The sequence below is a fragment of the Schistocerca piceifrons genome, chromosome 11 (assembly GCF_021461385.2).
Source record: "Schistocerca piceifrons isolate TAMUIC-IGC-003096 chromosome 11, iqSchPice1.1, whole genome shotgun sequence".
Classification (NCBI taxonomy): domain Eukaryota; kingdom Metazoa; phylum Arthropoda; class Insecta; order Orthoptera; family Acrididae; genus Schistocerca; species Schistocerca piceifrons.
Genome location: NC_060148.1, coordinates 12,214,988 through 12,235,897, shown reverse-complemented (window position 1 = coordinate 12,235,897; position 20,910 = coordinate 12,214,988). Strand labels below are relative to the sequence as shown.

General features: G+C 41.4%; 1 protein-coding gene across 1 annotated transcript in view; it reads right to left on the bottom strand.

Annotated features, from left to right (window-relative positions):
• Positions 1-20,910, bottom strand: part of LOC124720451 — a 381,758-nt gene that overhangs the window by 158,704 nt on the left and 202,144 nt on the right. The window contains exons 11-13 of the mRNA XM_047245803.1: positions 19,158-19,195; positions 9,911-10,225; positions 4,339-4,511 (exon numbers count right to left, since the gene is read on the bottom strand). Of these exons, the coding sequence (XP_047101759.1) occupies positions 4,339-4,511; positions 9,911-10,225; positions 19,158-19,195 (526 nt within the window). The remainder of the gene's footprint in view (positions 1-4,338; positions 4,512-9,910; positions 10,226-19,157; positions 19,196-20,910) is intronic.

Here is a 20,910-nt window from a genome sequence, read left to right as displayed (position 1 = left end):
CTTCCCAATATATTTATTCCTTAATGAAATTTGTCATTAAAAATATATCACTTTTTCAAACCAACAGCTCAATTCATGGAATCAATACTAGAAATAAGAATAATCTTCACAAGGATTTAAAGTCACTTAGTCTTGTACAAAAAGGTGTGCATTATTCAGGAACACACATTTTCAATAACTTGCCAGCAGCCATAAAAAGCTTAACAGCCAATGAAATTCAGTTTAAGAGAAGCCTAAAGGATTTATTGGTGGCCAACTCCTTCTACTCCATTGATGAATTTCTGAGGAAAACCAACTGATTTGTATATAAGTACAACATAACTTCTGCACAATTTCAGTGCAGTAATGTGTTCACTGAAAATTGTGTGTGTGTGTGTGTGTGTGTGTGTGTGTGTGTGTGTGTGTGTGTAAGTATAATCTAACTTCTGCACCATTTCAGTGCAGTAATGTGTTCATTGTAAATAAGTATTACAGTAGTTGTATTACACGTTTCTTACCTTATAAATAAATATAAAACTTTTTTATTTTAAATTCAGTGCAATAGTATTTGTAAAATGACTCTTAGTGTTCATTAAAAAATGACGATCATTCCACTTTGGACCTGTGGAATGGTACATTAGCTTATTTGTTTTAGTTTAAATATTTGTCATGTATTGTTGTTTTTCTGACATGTTCCACATCCTGGAGGACCTCCTCACTACGGATCAATTGGAATGAAAGTAAATCTAATCTAATCTAAACACACACACACACACACACACACACACACACACAGGCAGCTGGAGCCAGACTACAATGGGAGAGGCAACCGGGTGGGGTAAGAAAGAGGGAGACGTGAGAAAGGGGAGGGATATTAGGTGAGGGATGGTAAAGTGCTGCTGCAGAAGCAGGCAGGGGAGAGGTGGAGAGAGGGTAGGCCAGCTACACACAGTTGGGAGGTTAGACAGATGGCGGGGAACAGCGGTAAAGGAGAGAAGTTAAAAGACTGGGTGCACTGGTGGAATAGGGGGCTGTGTAGTGCTGTAATGGGAACAGGAAGGGGGCTGGATGGGAGAGGACAGTCACTAACAAAGGTTGAGGCCAGGAGGGTCACGGGAACATAGTATATATTGAAGGAAGAGTTCCCACCTGTGCAATTCAGAAAACCTGGTGTTGGTGCGAAGGATCCAGATGACACGGGCTGTGAAGCAGTTGTCCAAATGAAGAATGTCGTGTTTGGCGGAGTGCTCATCAACAGGCTGGTCCACTTGTTTCTCAGCCACAGTTTGTCGGTGGCCGTTCGTGCGAACAGACAGCTTGTTGGCTGTCATGCCCACATAGAATGTACCACAGTGGTTGCAGCTTAACTTGTAGATCACATGACTGGTTTCACAGGTAGCCCTGCTTTTGATGGGATAGGTGACGTTAGTGATTGGACTGGAGTAGATGGTGGTGGGAGGATGTATGGAATAGGTCTTGCATCTAGGTGTATTACAGGGATATGAGCTGTAAGGCAGGAGTTGCGTACAGATGGACAAGGATATTGTGTAGGTTCAGTGGGCGGCACAATACTACTGTCTGTCTGTGTGTGTGTGTGTGTGTGTGTGGGGGGGGGGGGGGGGATAGTGTGCAGGACATTTCTCATTTCAGGGCACAACACAATCCTGGCAGAGAATGTGATTCAGTTGATCCAGTCCTGCGTTGTACTAAGACATGAGGGGGAAGTTCCTCTGTGGCTAAACAGTGGGAGGTGGTGTGGGAATGGAGAGAGAAGCCACGGGAGAAATGTTTTAGCACAATGTTAGGGGGTAATTACGGTCTCTAAGGGCCTCAGGGAGACCTCTGACGAATTTTGAGAGGCACCACTCATCACTGCAGATGCGATGACCACGGTTGGCTAGGATGTAGGGAAGGGACTTGTTGGTATGCAACAGGTGGCAAGTGTCCAAGTGAAGGTATTGCTGGTGGTCGGTAGGTTTGATATGGACAGAGGTACTGATGTAGCCATCTTTGAGGTGGAGGTAAGATCGAGGAAGGTGGCTTGTTGGGTTGAGTAGGACCAGGTGAAGCTAATGGTGCAGAAGGTGTTGAGGTTCTGGAGGAATGTGGGTAGGGTGTCCTCACCCTCAATCCAGATCACGAAGATGTCATCAATGAGTCTGAATCAGGTGAGGGGTTTAGGATTCTGGTTGTTTAGGAAGGATTCCTCGAGATGGCCTATCAACAGGATGGCACGCGGGTGCCCACAGCCATACCTCAGATTTGTTTATTGACTGTAATTACCTCCCCCCCCCCCCTCCCAAACTGTGGTACAAACATGGATCTCCCATGCCGTATTTTTCCAGTCACATACCACCTCCAGAAGTCCCACCATCTGCCCAGAGAGAAGCATTCCCCTCATGACTCAGTACCACTCAGGACTGGAGCAACAGGGTTTCAACTACCTCTTGCTCTGCCCTGAAATGAGAAATATTCTACCCACTATCTCCCCCCCCCCTCCCCCCCACACACACACACAAATACACAGTGGTATTCTGCCGCCCACCAAACCTATACAATATACTCACCCACCCGCCACACAACCCCTTACCTCATGGCTCATATCCCTGTAACGGACCTCGATGCAAGACCTGTCCCATACACCCTCCGACCAACACCTACTCCAATCTGGTCACGAACATCACCCATCCCATCAAAGGCACGGCGAGGTGTGGAACCAGTCACGTGATCTACAAGCTAAGCTGCAACCACCGTGTTGCGTTCTAAGTGGACATGACAACCGAGAAGCTGTCTGTCCACGCGAATGGCCACTAACAAACTGTGACCGGGAAACAACTGGACCACCCTATTGTCGAGCACACTGCCCGACACGATGTTCCCCATTTCAATTACTGCCTCACTGGCTGTCCATTTGGATCCTTGCCACTAACACCAGCTTTTCTGAATTGCGCAGGTGGCACCTCTTCCCGCAATATATCCTACGTTCCCATAACCCTCCTGACGTCAACCTCCGTTAATCACTGTCCTTATCCATCTAGCCCCCTCGCTGTTCCCAACCCAGCACTACAAGCCCTCTATTCCACCAACACATCTAATCTTTTTACTTCTCTCCTTTTCCGCTATCCTCCACTCTCCGTCTAACCTCCTGACTGCACATACCTTCCCTACCCTCTTTGCACCTTGTCCCTAATGCTCTTGCAGCAACACTGTACCATACCCCTCCCTTATCCTGCTATCCCTCCTGCTCTCTGTCCCAGCCTCTTCCTTACACCCACCTGGTTGTCTCTCACATCACGCACTGCTGTTCATAGACGGTGGTCTTGTGTGTGTGTGTGTGTGTGTGTGTGTGTGTGTGTGTGTGTGTGTGTGTGTTTGACAAAGGCCTTATTGGCCGAAAGCTTACTTTGTGACAGCCTTTATGTTGTGTCTGAGTGCAACAAAAGGACACAAAAGAAAAGTTTGGAGTAGGTATTAAAATCCATGAAGAAGAAATAAAAACTTTGAGGTTCACTGATGACATTGTAATTCTGTCAGAGACAGCAGAGGAGCTGGAAGAGCTGTTGAACGGAATGGACAGTGTAGTGAAAGGAGGATATAAGATGAACATCAACAAAAGCAAAACGAGGATAATGGAATGTAGTCGAATTAAGTCGGGTGATGCTGAGGGAATTGGATTAGGAAATGAGGCACTTGAAGTAGTACGGGAGTCTTGCTATTTGGGGAGCAAAATAACTGATGATGGTCAAAGTAGAGAGGATATAAAATGTGGACTGGCAATGGCAAGGAGAGCGTTTCTGAAGAAGAAAAATTTGTTAACATCGAGTATAGATTTAAATGTCAGGAAGTCGTTTCTGAAAGTATTTGTATGGAGTGTAGCCATGTATGGAAGTAAAATGTGGACGAAAAATAGTTTAGACAAGAAGTGAATAGAAGCTTTCGAAATGTGGTGCTACAGAAGAATGCTCAAGATTAGATGGGTAGATCACATAACTAATGAGGAGGTGTTGAATAGGATTGGAGAGAAGAGGAGTTTGTGGCACAACTTGACTAGAAGAAGGGATCGGTTGGTAGGACATGTGTTGAGGCATCGAGAGATCACCAATTTAGTATTGGAGGCCAGCGTGGAGGGTAAAAATAGTGGAGATATAGAGAGGAATACACTAAACAGATTGAGAAGGATGTAGGTTGCAGTAAGTACTGGTAGATGAAGAAGCTTGCACAGGATAGAGTAGCATGGAGAGCTGCATCAAACAAGTCTCAGGACTGAAGACCACAACAACATAATATCTGCAACTCAGCATCTCCATCTTATTTTATTTTTTACCACACAGCCACCTCACACTCGGCCACGAGACTCACCCAGCATCCAGTAGTTGGAGTATTTGCCGTTGCTGCCCCCTAGCGCCACCTTCATGAAGTACTTGCTGAACCACAGGTTGCTGGCGATCGCGTTGTGCCAGCCCTTCTTGCTGCACACGAAGTAGGGGAAGTGGTTCATGACGAAGGCGTAGATCTCCGACAGTGTCGCCCTCCTGCCGGAAAACAAAACCGACACGGTTCAGTCCGAATCGTCCACAGGAGGCCCCAAAGTGGAACACGGGGGCACGTTTTGGCATCTTCCGGCAGACAAGCCCCAGTACACTTCTCGACTTTGTACAAGTGAAGAAGTATACAGTTAAACAACTACATACTTCTTCACTTGTACAAAGTCGAGAAGTTTTCCCTGCTTTGAAACTGAAATGAAGCACTGTTGTAAATATTGTATTGCCTTATTTTATTTATTAATACGATCGAGGACCACCAGGTTACAACATTCTGCTACCTCGAAATAATACACAGAGGTGACAACAGTGACAAGATACCGATACGCACGTATACAGAAGGAGGTAGCATTGTGTACACAACTTATAAAAGGGCAGTACACAGGTGGAGCTGCAATTTGTACTCGAGTGTTTCACACAAAAAGTTTTCCGATGTGATTGTGGCCGTACAATGTGGAATGGTAGTGGGAGCCAGACATACTGAAATCGTTACGTACTTCAGTATTCAGAGATCCACAGTGTCGAGCGCATGCTGAGAATACTGGATTTCGGGCATTACCTCTCACCACAGACAATGCAGTGGCCAATGGCTTTCACTTAATGAATGAGGGCAGCAGTGTTTGTGTATATTGTACACTGTGTGAAATAACTGCAGCAGTCAATGTGGGACGTATGACGGACATATCCTTTAGGACAGAGGGGTGAAATTTGGCGTTATCGGGCTGTGGCGGCAGACGACTTACGCGAGTGCCCTCACCGACAGCACAACATCGCCTGCAGCATTTCTCCCCGGCTCGTAACAGTGGCGGTGGGACCCTACACGACTGCAAAAGAGTGGCCCAGTCAGAGGAGTCCCAATTTCAGTTGGTAAGAGCTGACAGTAGTGTTCCAGTCAGGCACAGACCCTACGGAGCCATGAAACTGAGTTGTCAACGAGGTCTCCATAATGGTGTGGGCTTTGTTTACATAGAATGGACTGGGTTGTCTGGTCCAACTGAACTCTGAGACCACCTGCAGCCATTCATGAACTCCACATTCCCAAACAATGGGCCACAATCTTTCACAACCGGTTTGAAGGACATTCTGGACAATTCGAGAGAACGATTCGGCCACCTGTCAATTCTGGAGGGACGTGTGAGCCACAGGTATTTGGTAGGGGAACAAGTCAGTGCAAATTTACAGAATGATCAGAAAATTTACAGAGAAAAGAATTACAGAATAAAAAATAAAAAATGTTAAAGACTACAGCAATAAACTCAAATCACAGAAAAGTTTTATACTACTGTGACAAACTCTTGTACAGAACATGAGTGCCATATGCCACAACAAAATCCGGATTTGTATACTTTGAGTTTACCACCCAATATTTTCAGTTCTGCTGGAAGCCTACTAAAAATGAAACATGCTAAATAGTGCACACCCTGCTGTACAATGCTTAAGAAAGTTTTACATCATTTGTCCATCTAGTGTCCATTCTTCTGAATGAGTCAATATTGTCAACAACACACCCCACTGTGGAGTACATACGAATGGGGACAGTGGAGTACAATTCTGAGACAACTCAACAACAGCCTACACACAGTTTGTGAACTGACGCTGCAGGTCTGTGTGACGGCCCTTTTACAGGTTGAGAAAATTGTTTGTGAGTGAACAAGGTTGCCCCAAAATATCAAGATCATACAAGGTAACAGAGTGAAGCGAAGTAAAGAGGCCTTTGGGCTTCAGCATCAAAGACAGTGGAGGTTATACTTAAGAGAGCAGAACTAATCTGGTGCAAACACCTAAGTTAGACTCATTTTGGCTGCTAAAGTGTTTTGCATAATTTACAGAGACAGTCTATATTAGGAACATGAAGAGATGAATAAGGGAAGGTACCCGACACCTTCAAAGAACGCCAGAAGCAAAACCGTCAACCATCTCATTTAAGGTATCCCCATTCCACATTATTCGAATACGACTTTATGAAATGACAGAGGAGGTTTTTTTTGGACTGCTACTGTGAGCCACATGTACATTCCACTATGTCTTTGTGGCTGTGGAATTATTCTTTAAATCCCTTTACTTTCATCCTGTCACTCTGCACGAGAGCAAAAACAGTCGTCAAAGCATTAACTAATCATTTTCTAATGGAAAAGTTAACACCATTTTTCTTTCTTTAATATGCTAAACACGTTTTGTAATGAGTAATTCACTGCTACCAAATGCTAACTAATCAAAGGACTTCACTATTTTGTGGTTAGAACTTGAAGCTGAAATAAGCTATGTTGACTCAATGAATGACTATACCCACAAAATATACAGAAACACTGCACTGAGTGATAATTACCACAATTATAACTATGAAGCAGAGATTAATGTTGACTGATGAGGGCATTAAATGGAAATTAAATAAGCCTTGTGGTAACTTGTATGAATATTTACCTACATTTTATTATTTATGCAGAGACAAAAATGTAGTTTAGAGGGGAATCCATGCAGCAAAGGCAGTGAAAGTAATGAAATTTAGGAGAGCGGGAAAATTACTTTAGAAATGCAAACTTGGTACCCGAATTATGAATTGTCATAATTAGACAAATATATATGTCACTTTAAGTAAACTGTAGACAGTAATTTAGATAGTTAAACTAGCCCTAGAAACGAAATGAAAGGAATTGCTATGCTCAAGCATTTTACAGGGACATGCCACTGCTTATGTATATATTCGCATACGTAGGAGAAGCTTGTAATTGTAATTCCAATTGCGAAAAATCTGTACATAAACTATTTAGTCATAAGATCATTTTTCTTTCTAGATGTAATTACATCTGCACTGGACTATGAAATGACTGATGGAATGACTGATATTCATACCTGATAAATCTGTGCTGTACACACACGTATACATATATACACGGTGTATCGAAAAGAATCACCCAATTTTAAAAAAACCACAACTATTACGTTATTTGAGATACATGCATGAACAATGTACTGTTGGAGAAAGCAAACTCTTGAGTTTTACACAGTTTCTGCTAGAATGGGTCACCGCCACACTGGCATCTGGAAGAGCGAGAAGTTTTAAACCAAAGGATTACTGAACGGTGCATTGGTCGCTCTGAACCAAATCAAATGATTCAACCTTACATTACTGGCCTCCAAGGTCACCAGACCTGACTGTATGTCATTACTTCTTGTGGGGGTTTATAAAAGACTCTGTTTATATTTCTCCGTTACCAACAACAATAAATGAACTGAAACATTGCATAACAACAGCTGTGGAAGCTGTAATTCATGACATGCTCACTGTAGTGTGGGAACAATCTGAATACTGCATTGACATAAGCTGTGCATCTCAAGAGGGCTGTATTGAACACACATGGAAGAAAAAAAAAAGAGTTTCCCATTCATCAAAAAACAAAATTCATTGTATGTGTTCATTAGTTTCAGAAACGTAAACATGTCAAATCAGATGATCCTTTTTGATAGAACCTGTATTTTTATCATTTTTCTCTTTTCCCTAAGAGTAGGCACAATTTGTATTTCACATTACACTGGCTCGCAATCATACAAGCAGCTGCATTTGCTAGTGTTACAATTGATTACCTCACTTGTAACTGATGAACTAAATAAATTTGTTAGCCATTTGATTAGTTACTACACTTGTCACACATCTATCCGTATTGCTAACCTGATTATTTATAACATTTGTCACTCATCAGCTACATTGGCAGCCTTACTTTACACTGATAGCCACATTGATAGCCATTCCCAATTTCCCACTTTTTATCCGGTTTTCTAACCATCAATAATTTACACTTCTAATCACTCATTAATTAAACTGCCTATTGAAAGATTATTTGTATTTTATGTATGAATATTTACACAGATTTATGATGTTTCAAACACATATGTGGACTATAATAGCCACATAAATATTACTATTCTACTGTCTCACTACCTTGTCATACGAATCACTGTGTTACGAACACACTTTGTACAAATTTTGTGAAGATTCATTTGCACTGATGCACGCACAGAAAGACTGCAATACTGAGGAAAACGTGTATATTAAATATTATTATATGACAGAAGACAGAAACTCAGCCAGGATTAATAAAGCTAGATTAATCCTTTCGTTTACTGGTGTTATTTGACATTTTGCACTTGAGCACTGCTTAATAAACATTGTTTGTTGTTTTACACTTGTGCTATGACTGGATAATTTTGTAATGAGGGTCAAGATGAATTTCAGATACACCATGATGGCACGACCCATAAAATTAGCTGGTCAGGTCGATGAAATGTGGGACACACTATGGTGACTTTCTGTATACGTGCTACGGAAACAACTTTGAGACTGTGAGACTAAAAACGGGTATCTGGAACATCAAAAGTATTATTTTGCCAATTTTCTCTATGAAATTATGTTACTTTGAGTACAATGCTCATACACAAACCTTTTATATTGTTAAACACTTATGTATTATATAACAAAAGAGACAAGTCTTTTTAAAGTTTGTAATACACTTCCTATTCTGCTCCACACATATCCTAATAGTGTTTTGAGTATAAATTTTACGTGCAATACTCTAGTGGATTTTGGGGAGGGGAGTGTTATGTAGTGTGACAGAATCAGATGACACAAACTGCATCTTATCATATCACACCATCCAGCAGCTGAATAGCCCGTACTTAAGTAGCAAACAGCACTTTTCAGTACAAATACCTGTTATTTCATGTATTTGTTAGTACCGTATTTCAATTCTAACTCCCTTATATTTCATGTTAACCTAGTTTTTCTATTACACAGTTAACATTTCTCTGTAATAACTTTATTATAAAATATACTCCTTACTGTCAATAAGGAAACATTTCTAATACCAAATCTTAAAACTTTCCGTCAATAAAAATAATTTATACTCTACATTATATCTCGAATGAACATTCCAAATTATATTAAAATATTTCATGCTGTAAATCAGCAACAATTCAAAAATTAGTTAGAAGGTGTCACTGTCTGGAATAACGTAAAGTAATTTTGTACGATTCATTTGCACAATTTGTAAGACTATTAGCTGAAGACTCTTTTGTAACAAGGAGACAATAAGTGAGCCGGGACAGTAGAGGAAATCGTGGTGGTCGCAACGAGCCAGTCAAAATACCGACGACGAGAAACCGCGTCATCGTCAACGTTAGGCAAAGCAGTTATCCCGATACAATATCAGCTGACAAGTCAAACACCTGGAGAAACACTTCAAAGCACCTTACGGCTGACGACTGAACGACCACAAACTTGTGCCTACCGTACATATAGCACACCGCGGATAGAACCAAACTGCCGCGGCATACTTTAAGAACCGGGTAGTGAAGTTTCACAAAAGGATTTATCACATTTTAATGCCGCTACCAACCTTTCCGGCGAACGCAATATGGCCTTAGCGATGATCTCCACGTAGCAGGTCGGCTGCGTCGTGTCGGCAGTACCGGCCGAGCCCGTGCCGTCGAGGTGGCGCTCCTCGCCCAGCCCGTCGACACCGCCGCTCTCGGCGATACCCCCAGTGTCGGCCGAGGTCAGAGCAGCAGTGTCGCCTGTCGACGACGCCGTGTCCGACGCTGTGGAGTCCTCCTCGCAGCGGCCGCCACCGGCGTGAGACCAATCGGGGACAGTCTGCCCGGTGCTGCCGGCCTCAGAAACCGAGTGGCCGGTCGGTGTCAGGATGGCGGTGCTGTTTCAGTGGGACAGAGACAGTATTCGATGAGTAGAGATTCGTGGACCTCTACAGTAGTTATTGAGGAACATACAAACAAGTATGAACGATACCTGGAACTCAGGCCGAAACAAAAAAAGTTAATACAAAACGGGAGAAAGGTTTATTCAAAAAGAAAGACCTATATATGTGCTTCATCGATCTAGAAAAGGCATTTGACAGTGTGGTTTGGGGCAAGGTGGCGACTATAATAAGGGAAAAGAGAGTGCACTGGAAAACCAGAAGACTTATAAACTCATTATATCTTAATCAAAAAGTTTCAGTTAAAGTGAGTGGAGACAGTACAGACTGGATCAGACTAGGAAAAGGAGTAAGACAAGGATGCTGTCTGTAACCTACTCTTTTCAACCTCTACTTGGAAAATACGATTGACCAATGCTCATTAGATGACAAAGGAGTTGAAATTGGAGGAAGAAGAATAGGGTGTTTGAGGTTTGCTGATGACATGGTCCTTCTAGCAACAGGCGAAAAGAATTACAGGATTTGGTGGACACCATTGATACTAACGGAAAAAAAATAAATCAAAAGTGTTGGCACTAGGAGGAAATAAGGAAATAAAAATTATGCTGAATGGAGAAATACTAGAACAGGTGCAAACTTTCCAAGTATCTTGGAAGCAGGATAGACACCGACTGGAAGTGCACCACAGAAATTAAAACAAGGATAGCAATGGCAAAAGAGGCGTTTTATAAGAAAAGGAGGATTTTCTGCAGCGGTCTGTACAGAGAACTCAGGAAGAGACTCATAAAATGTCTCGTATGGAGTGTTCTTCTACATGGCGCTGAAACGTGGACTGTGAGGAAAAAAGACAGAGCAAGGCTGGAGGCTTTTGAGATCTGGACATGGCGGAAGATGGAAAGAATAAGCTGGATGGACAGAGTAAAAAATGAAGAGGTACTGAGAAGAGTGGGAGAGAAAAAGATAGTTACTAGATGTAATAAAGAGAAGAAAAAGAAATTGGATCGGGCATATATTAAGAAAGAATGACGGATTGATAAAAACAGTTTTAGAAGATTATGTAGAAGGGAAAAGAAAGCGAGGAAGGAAGAGATTCCAGATACTGCATGACAGGATGGACAGTACGACATACAGCAGCCTTAAGAAGAAAGCAATGGATCGCAGAAAATGGAGAGGCAAAGGACCTGCTAATATAGCAGATAACTGACGATGATGACAAAACGGCATAACAAATGGGAAACATTGGCAGAACGGGGAGAGACTAAAAGTGAGATTTTTTCACTCGTCAAGCAGAATGATATCAGAAAAGTAATGAGACTGACACTACTGCGAGTGATCTGGCACTGCCGTGTTGTTCTACTGGTGCAGATCGGTGTGTTCGCACCCTCCAGATGCTCAGTCCCAAGCTTCAGCCCCTCACAGCCAACACGTGATATTTGAGAGGGCCACCAGTGATGTGTTCTCAGTGCGTGTTAAGAAGCTGGAAGAACGGGATTTAGAGCAATGTTATGCAATCGACTTTTGTGTTAAATCTGGGGAATCTGCCAAGTGCTGCCTTCGAAAAGTTGGAACGTGCCTACAGGGAACATTCCTCGTTAAGAGCAAACGTTTTTCGTGCCACAAATCATTTTTGGAAGGCAGAGAATGCGTTTAAGATGAACCTCACTCAGTGAGACCTTGTAACGGTACTAGAATTACGTAACCATTACGGCACCTCACCTCGACCTCTCGATACCGGCAATATTCTGCTGTGTTTCTGTAAAATAGTTAACATATTTCTGTGACGACATTCAGATTTGATTTCATTAATGTAGAGGTACTTCGATACATCGATATGTATATATTGCAATGATACTTTTCTTATGTGGATTCTTTCTTTTGTCACTATGATCATTGACGTACTTGTAACTCTGATTTTTGGGTGCGTTAAGCGGTTATTAGAGAGTCGAGCTTTGGTCGTCGTGTTAAAAAGACGCAAATTGTAGTCAGTTCATGAAATGTGAACTTCAACAGTGAGGAAGATATTTTTAAGTATTTTTTATATTGTGAAGTCACATTGCAACAAAAGTAATAAAAAAGAAGCGAAACTTAAATTCGGAATACTGATTGCTTTTTTACACCACCATTGTCCTAACTTGGAAAAGTTTAATCTTCAAGAATGGTTTATGAAACAAATCTATAAAACTTTCGAATATCGCAGAATAACACCTAGGCTCTTTCCATCCGAGCTTGGAATCATCACTACCTAGATTTTCGACGATTGAGCCATGAGTTCACAACGAGACCAGCGTGGGAAACACGAAAAGATGAGCGCCTAGTTTATCCATTATTTCAAGAAATGACTTTATTAACTGTGCTCTAATGACTCCTGCCACATAATATAACTTTGCTGTTGCCCAAAAATGCAATATTTAGCAGCGTCAGCAACACTACAATCATAATTAATTTTTGACCTTTGACGTGGTAGGGTTGTTAGAACCTCCAACTTCAAAAGCCAATGAAAACGTTGAACGTGTGTGCGCTCTTGTGAGAACAGACCGATATTTAAAATTAAGGATAACAGGTGACCCGTTAAACCAGGGTTGCCAAGTTTCTGGAAGTCAAAGTCCCTGATAGCCAGACAAATTTAACCATTTTTCCCTGACAAATTTTGAGATCTCAAGGGTAAGTCAAGACATAAGTTGACAATCTGTCTGCAGCTATGGTGCAAGAAACAATACCACAAAAAAGAAAATATCTAAAAAAAAATTTCCAGCAGATGGCATTTCCTGATGTCGGCAAAAGCTTAAGGAGACATTGTACGTGAAATTCATTGAAATTTGACACTTTGTTTTCTACTCCATAATTAACTTTGGACTTTCCTGAACATTTTTATATAATGCATTAAAATCAGACGATTGTGAGACCTTCAAATAATGGTTGCTAATAGGAAATTCTATGAATTGTGAATCAGATGCAGTATTCTCTTCACCATAAGAATAATATGAATATAAACATTTTGCCATGTATTCTTTCATGTTTGCTGCTATCTCATTTAAATCCTGTCTGCCTGATAAACTACGAAACTAGAGTGAGACAACAGCAAACGCGGAAGAATATACATATCATGTCATATTTATATTGATGTTATTCTTATGCTGAATAGTGATACAGTCAGAAATGAAGCAAGGCAACTGACTAGATTTTTAAGTCTAAGATGACTCTAATTTCTGTGCAGAATGTAATGTACTAAAGAGGCATCTGCAAAGATTTTCAGATGCAGAAAAATTTTCGCTAGACTCTCGCTCAGAACATCTTCTCTCATACACAGTGTATTATTTGGTTCTTGTTGATCGTTATCAAAGAAAGCAGCAGTGTAAGTAACAACAAATAGCAGTCTCTTGCCATTGTTTCGCTAATGAGACGATTCCTCTCTCTTTTTTTTTAAATTGTAAGCGGCGGTAGCGCGCACAAAAGCAAGCCATGCCGCGAGTGGCGACAGGTCGTAAACACTCATTATCAGAATGCGACAAATAATGCATGACACAGTACAGTAATGCATTTTCAGCTTAAGGTGACTTAAAAACCTATAACAAAGAAAACTACACGTACCAGATCAAAGAAAAATAAGCAATCAATTCAAACCAGACGAAGCACGTGGAAAAGGAAGGGTACCCGTATCAATACGGATGGAGCGCCTGACGCATAGCAATGGCTACCTTGTAAAGCTTAACTGCTAAGCTTACGACTCGAACCAAACTACTGTAGCTGTAACGTCATTCATTCGACCTAAATTGTCTCATATTACAATGGACCAACTTTGTTTCGATTTGGAGGTGCGGCCTAAAACTTCTCTCTCCCCTTGAATTTCGAGTCTCAAATATCAGGTCCGGCTTAGATACGGGAAAATTTTTTTTCCTCGATTTCGAGTCTCACTTTTCAGGTGCGGCTTAGATTCGAGTAAATACAGTATCACCAGGCCCGAAGGAGTGTCGAGGAAAGTGTCGGCCCGGTGTGCCCGACTGTACCGCAGCCGCAGTACGTAGGGAGACCGAGAAGGACTGCCCGAGGAATTTGACTGTACGTCAGCACGCCGACATCCTGCAAAACGACATGCCGTACAGGCGGACAACAGGCGACCAAGAACAGTGACAACCGAACAAAACTGTTTTCAAAACTGTCTGTCGTACGGGCGCGATTAATAACGGAAATGTAACTTCACAGAGGTTAAAGTGAATGGTGCAATTGGTTTCCACAGAAGAAACTCAGCTGAGGCCTGAGAAACCCTGCAGACAATGGTTGCTGACCAGTGTAGCAGCAGAGACAACATTCTGCTGTTTTGATCTACATTAATACACAAATATAAACGGAGCTGTAACAATTTTACTCACAGAGACTGTAGTACCGACAGTAATGTTAGTACACTGCTCGACCAAAAAAGTTCAACACCGAGAAACCGCAGTACGTGTACGCGTCTCCTACAGGTAGATAAATGATTAAGAGATATAATTATCTCCGACAAATAGAACGGTTACCCGACTGCATTAGTGCTGTCAGTGCTCGGAGTTGTTACATGGCGCGGTAGGATAAATAAGGGGCGTGAATAGCATCAGGTGTCGAGTGATCGTGTAGGTGATGTGGACTCGTGTAAGGCATCGTTATTAGCACCTGACAGAGCTTCAAAGGGCCTCACAGTGGGTTTGTATTTGGACAGATAGTTGAATTGTGCAATATGAGGGTGTAAAAAAGTTACACGATTTCAAATTGTTTACAAAACAACTTCATCCCCCTCAAAATACTCTCCATTACAACTAATACATTTGCCCCACCGGTGCTTACACTGTCTGAAACATTTTTTGTAGCCATTATAGAAATGGCTGACAGCTCCTCCTTTGTTTTTTTCTAAACTTCTCCAATGCTGTCACACTGTCGTCTTTTCATGTCCCTTTTTATGCACGGAAATAACAAAAAGTCGCAAGGAGCCAGGACAGGCGAGTAAGGTGTGTGGAGCAGTTTCGAGCTGTCATTTCGAAGCACGAAACGTTTCAACTCGACATTTCTTTCAATTTTCAATCAAAACCCGAGAAACAAACTTGGCAGCAACCCTTTTCATTCCAAAATCTTCGATTAAAATTCGCTGAAATGAGCTCCACGATAGCCCACTAATCTCTGACATTTGACGAATTGTCTGTTGATGGTCTGGAAGCACAAGCTCTCTAATCTTTTTCAATATTTTTCTCGATTTGGGCAGTCGACGGATGTCTGGAATGAGATTTGTCAACAATTGACACGTCACCATTTTTAAATAGAGCAAACCACTCTTACACTCGAGTTTTACCATACTGTCATCTCGGTAAGCTATTTTCAACATTAAAACAGTATCACCATAATTTTTACCGAGTAGAAAACAAAATTTCACAGCTCCACATTGTTCACTGAAACCTGCCATCTCAAGAAACGAAACGAGAACAAAACAGCGTTAGCAGAAACAATCAATGCATACGAACAGAGCAAGCCAGGTCAACAACACAGGTGGCACTGAACTGGCAATAATGACGATCGGTTTGTGGGACGCTCAACTGGGTCGTCAGTGCCCGTACAAAGTACAATTTTTACACAGCCCAATTTTTACACAGCCCAATTTTTACACAGCCCAATTTTTACACAGCCCAATTTTTACACAGCCCAATTTTTACACAGCCCAATTTTTACACAGCCCAATTTTTACACAGCCCAATTTTTACACAGCCCAATTTTTACACAGCCCAATTTTTACACAGCCCAATTTTTACACAGCCCAATTTTTACACAGCCCAATTTTTACACAGCCCAATTTTTACACAGCCCAATCTTTACACAGTCCAATCTATCAACCGTTCGTTACAAACGATGATGATGATGATGATGAAATGATGAGGGCAACACAAACACCCAGTCCCCGGGCAGAGAAAATCCCTAACCTGCCCAGGAACTGAACCCAGGCACCCGTGATCCACAGGCAGCAGCAACGCTAGACACTAGACCACAAGCTGCAGACAATTGGCAATGAGTTGTGCTATACATGCCTAGTGGCAGAAATGAATTACCAAATATTAAATACAGGGTGCCATTTAAAAAATCCATACCACTGTTCATATCTTTGTAAAAAAAACAAAGCTACAATGAAGGCAATCACTCTGATTGGTGTCCCCCTGTCGGGTAAAGAACATTTTCTTGAAACTTTTTGTAATTTTCATCTGGACTAACAGTTATTTAGGGTGGTCAAGATAAATGGCTCAGCCTGTATAGTGCACGAAGCATTATGTTGTATCCTACAGGGAAGATAGGAAAAATAAACTTTTAGAAATACACTACTGATGAGAAACTGCTGCAAACAGTACCTACCATAAAGTATCTAGTAGTAACTATCCAGAGCAACCTCAAGCAAAATGAAGACACGAAACAGGTAGCAGACGCCAGACAGATCGATAGGAAGAATCTTAAGGGAATGTAACTCAACCACGAAGGAAGTGGCTAACAAGGTGCTTGTTAAACTGATTCTTGAGTTCTGTTTGTCAATCTAGGATCCCTACCAGATAGGACTGATAGAAGAGAGAGAAAGGATACAAGTCAGACAACATATTACTTCCTCACATATACTTCTCACTAAATGATCATGATCAGAAATTCCACGAATTCAGAGCAAATACAGTGGTTTACCAATAATCATACTTTCCATGCGGTAGTGGAAGGGGGGGGAAGATAAGTTACGAGTACCGGAAGTAACCTCTCCCACACACGATCAGGTGGCTTGTGGAGTACTGATGTAACCTGTAAAAACCCTCTTTCTGAAGAGTCTTCCAAAAGAGAGAGCAGTCGACATCCAGCCGTAACAGATAGTAAGCAACTTGACCGTGTACCCTGATCACTGCGTGTGGGACCAGCAGTGTTGAGTGTTTGGAGGGAGTGGGAGCAAAAACCTGTGGTATGTCACAGATTGAGTGGAGCTATCTATTAATGGATATCTGGGTTCGTATATTCCAACGGATATTTTGCAGTTACTCACACATTGTTTTGAGGGAAACATCTGTGCAAGTCACCCTCTGTGAATAAAATTGAGCTTTCTTGTTATTACATCAAAATCTAGTGTGTTACTGTTTGTGTGAGAATAATTTTATTAAGTGGTAATCATGAAGTGAATACTGATGAACTTCATTTTATAGGATACGTAGTTGGCCCTGATAGCAATTTCAATTTTGAGAAATCTGTGATAGAGGCATGGTTATATATTAAACAGGTACACCAAAGAATGAAACTAATCATAAGTGATCTACAACAGCAACTGGTTTGGCTGCACTTGGTGACATTTTAAAGGATCCTAAGAAGATTGGTATAAGATAGGTAGTTTAGAGAGAAAAAGTGAGTTAAGGCGTATCTGTAGCAAAATAAGATCATAGAGACCATTACTTACGGATATGTAACAGGGAAGGGAAAAAGCAGGAAGACAAAAGGACTCGGCTCCTGGGTGACTGCAAGGCAGCTTGAAAACATGGCGAACTGCAGGAGGAAGCAACGGATCACAAGAAGTGGAGATAAGCTTGCTAAGCAGAAAGTTAATTGTGGTCCTGGAATCTTTCCCTTGACTGAATGTTTATTTTCTGTGCACAAAGTAAAGTTATATGGAACATGAATCTCAAAATGAGGGCAGATAAATGTTCAATAACCTCTTCACAACAATTGTCACTAGAATATAAGCACAAGTTTGAATCATAGACATATGGGAAAGAAATGGGCCGTGTTCAGGAACCACCCCAGCAATTACCTCACTGTTGCCTTGCAATTGGTGATAATTTCTGTTGGATGATCTGGACAGATGTGGAAGAAAGCATGAAGGCTCCAAATCTGCCACATATGACGGTTGCCAAGAAAATAACGCACCACATTTTTTTTTCTTCAACTATTCTTTACCGAACATAATGAGAATTACATACACGAAAGAATGGTGCTTTATCTATACACCCTATTTTTCCACGTAATCTCCATCCCATTCTACAGCCTTCCTCCAGTGCTAAACAAGTGCGTGTATGCCCTGTCGGTACCAATCCTCGTCCTGGAGGCGGAGCCAGTGCTTCACTGTGCGAATTCCCTCCTCATCGACCTCAAAAGGTCTTGCACGAATGGCATCCTTTAAAGGCCCAAACAAGTGGAATTCTGAGGGGGCCAGGTCAGGTGTGACCGCTGTGGATGGTCTCCCCAACAGCTGCAAATTGTGGAGCTCCGCCGAATTGCCTTCTGATAACCTCACCCTTCGTGCCCAGCGATTAACTGTACTCCTGTCGACAGCAGATGTTCTGTAGACTTTGCACATGCATTTGTGAATAAACCCCACAGTCCAGAATGAGATTTTCACTCTGCAGTGGAGCGTGTGCCGATATGAAACTTCCTGGCAGATTAAAGCTGTGTGCCGGACCGAGACTCGAACTCGGGACCTTTGCCTTTTGTGGGCAAGTGCTCTACCGACTGAGCTACCTAAGCACGTCTCACGCCCCGTCCTCACAGCTTTACTTCTGCCAGTACCTCGTCTCCTACCCTCCAAACATTACAGAAGCTCTCCTGCGTACCTTGCACTTGGCCCGCGTAAGGCAAAGGGTCCTGAGTTCGAGTCTTGGTCCGGCACACAGTTTTAATCTGCCAGGAAGTTTCACACCCCACAGTTTCTTTCTATGCAGTGAGAAATTCAATGACGGCACATTGCTTGTAACATACATCACCTACAGATGCCATTTTGAAACTGTACTACAGCTACACTATCTGTCGGAAACTTGTCGTGCTCATTCAGGAGACTTCAAATAATACATACGTAATGTTTCACATTTGTAGCATTGTTTTTCGCCGAGGAGAAAAAAATGCGGTGCATTACTTTCCGGGCAATCTTAGAAAAATAAATGTGTCAGTAAAATAATAAAACTCTTACTCTGTAATATCTGAAAAGTGTCCTTCGGCGGCTGCCTCCTGGAACAAATGGAAGTGGTTTCAGATCACAAATTCAGTGAGACTTTACAGCAAACAAATAAAACTATACTTAAAGTTGTAGATTATTATTCCCCAAGATCCCTACGTGACACTAGGGATCAAAGCAGAAAAGAATGTACAGTGGAATCTCATTAGTACATTCCTCACTACCACGTGTTCCCGCAAAATATGTCCATTTTCGGAAGTCTGAATTCCAACTGCATTAAACAACCCTCCCCACTAAGCGCGTTCAAATTTGACGGTGTTTTTCAGTGCTGGCAACTGTGCACATCGTAAGTTACAGTAGAAATGAACAATTTACATGCAGAAGTACAATACACTGCTACAGCTCGTATAGGTCAGCAGTAGCTCCGACAACTTACAACGTACCGACAAGTGCCAATCGTAGATAGGAGCAATGTTGTTGTGGCCGAACATAAATGATAAACCAAAGTCAATTCAGTGGCTGGTCTTTCTTTGTTTGTGTGCCATATACTGGAATTCAGTGTTCGATTAGCTCTCCGTGCACGATTTTGTTTTTGTGTGTCGAACAGTGTACTGATACACCGTGGATAAGAAGATAGAGGGGCAATAACTGGATAAAAATCCACACACGAAGTCTGTTAAAAATAAAACTGACTCAAACGGAAATTAAATATCTAAGTCTTTTAGATCCACTCCTAAAATATAGGTTCATATTCTGCCTAGAGGCTATGCTCTCATGTCAAGTGACGTTCCTGCATTCCGACTGGCTGACGGCTTAAGTGTGCACGGATATCACCAAAGTCACTATAATTAAAATATTTTTGCTTCTTGTATACTAATACACAATTTTGAATTTCTGCGTGTGATGTTCCAAACATATTCTCACAAAGGCGCATTTACAATTATAACTTATTGATATAGGACGTCCGAAAGTGTGGTTATGTGGTTGCATATTATCCCACGTGTGCTACTCTTAGCTACGCATTTTGACTGCTGAAAAAAAAAAAAATCAAATCATTACCAAATTATGTATTTTTCGGCAATATGTTTTCCTATTAATGACATTCAAAATCTGTGGTCCTTATAAAATGTATTAACAAGATTCCACTGTATATTGTAAACTGTTAAACTATGTAAACCACACACAATACAATACATCAACTGCTTATTATGTTAAAGGGGGTAGGACGTCAAACGGGCCGACTTTGAGAAGGAGAGGCACCACAGGACATATTAATTTGTACTGTTTATACTTTTACAAATAAATTCATAAAACTTTGTCAGCAAGACCAGGAAGGATTCAGGATTCCCACTCATAGCAGTGGAAGTTCAAAAATACGAAAAAAATAATATTTTTAAAATGTGAAATTTCATGATTTTTTTTTTCAATTACTGTTTGCTGCATTTGTTGTTGTAGGTACATTTTTCTTCATAAGTAAGAGAGATTCTTCGATGAATTTTGCACATCTTACAAACCATACTTACAGGTGTATGAAACTCTAGAATTTATTTAATCTACGGAAAAATGAATTTTAACAGATTTGGGAAATTCTAGAGTTTCATACACCTGTAAGTACGGTTTGTATGCTGTACAAAATTCATCGGAGAATCTGTCTTAATTATGAAGAAAAGTGTACCTACAGCAACAAATGCAGCCAATACCAAGTGAAAAAATGATGAAATTTCATATGTAAAAAATTGTTTTATTATGTTTTTGAACTTCCTCTGCT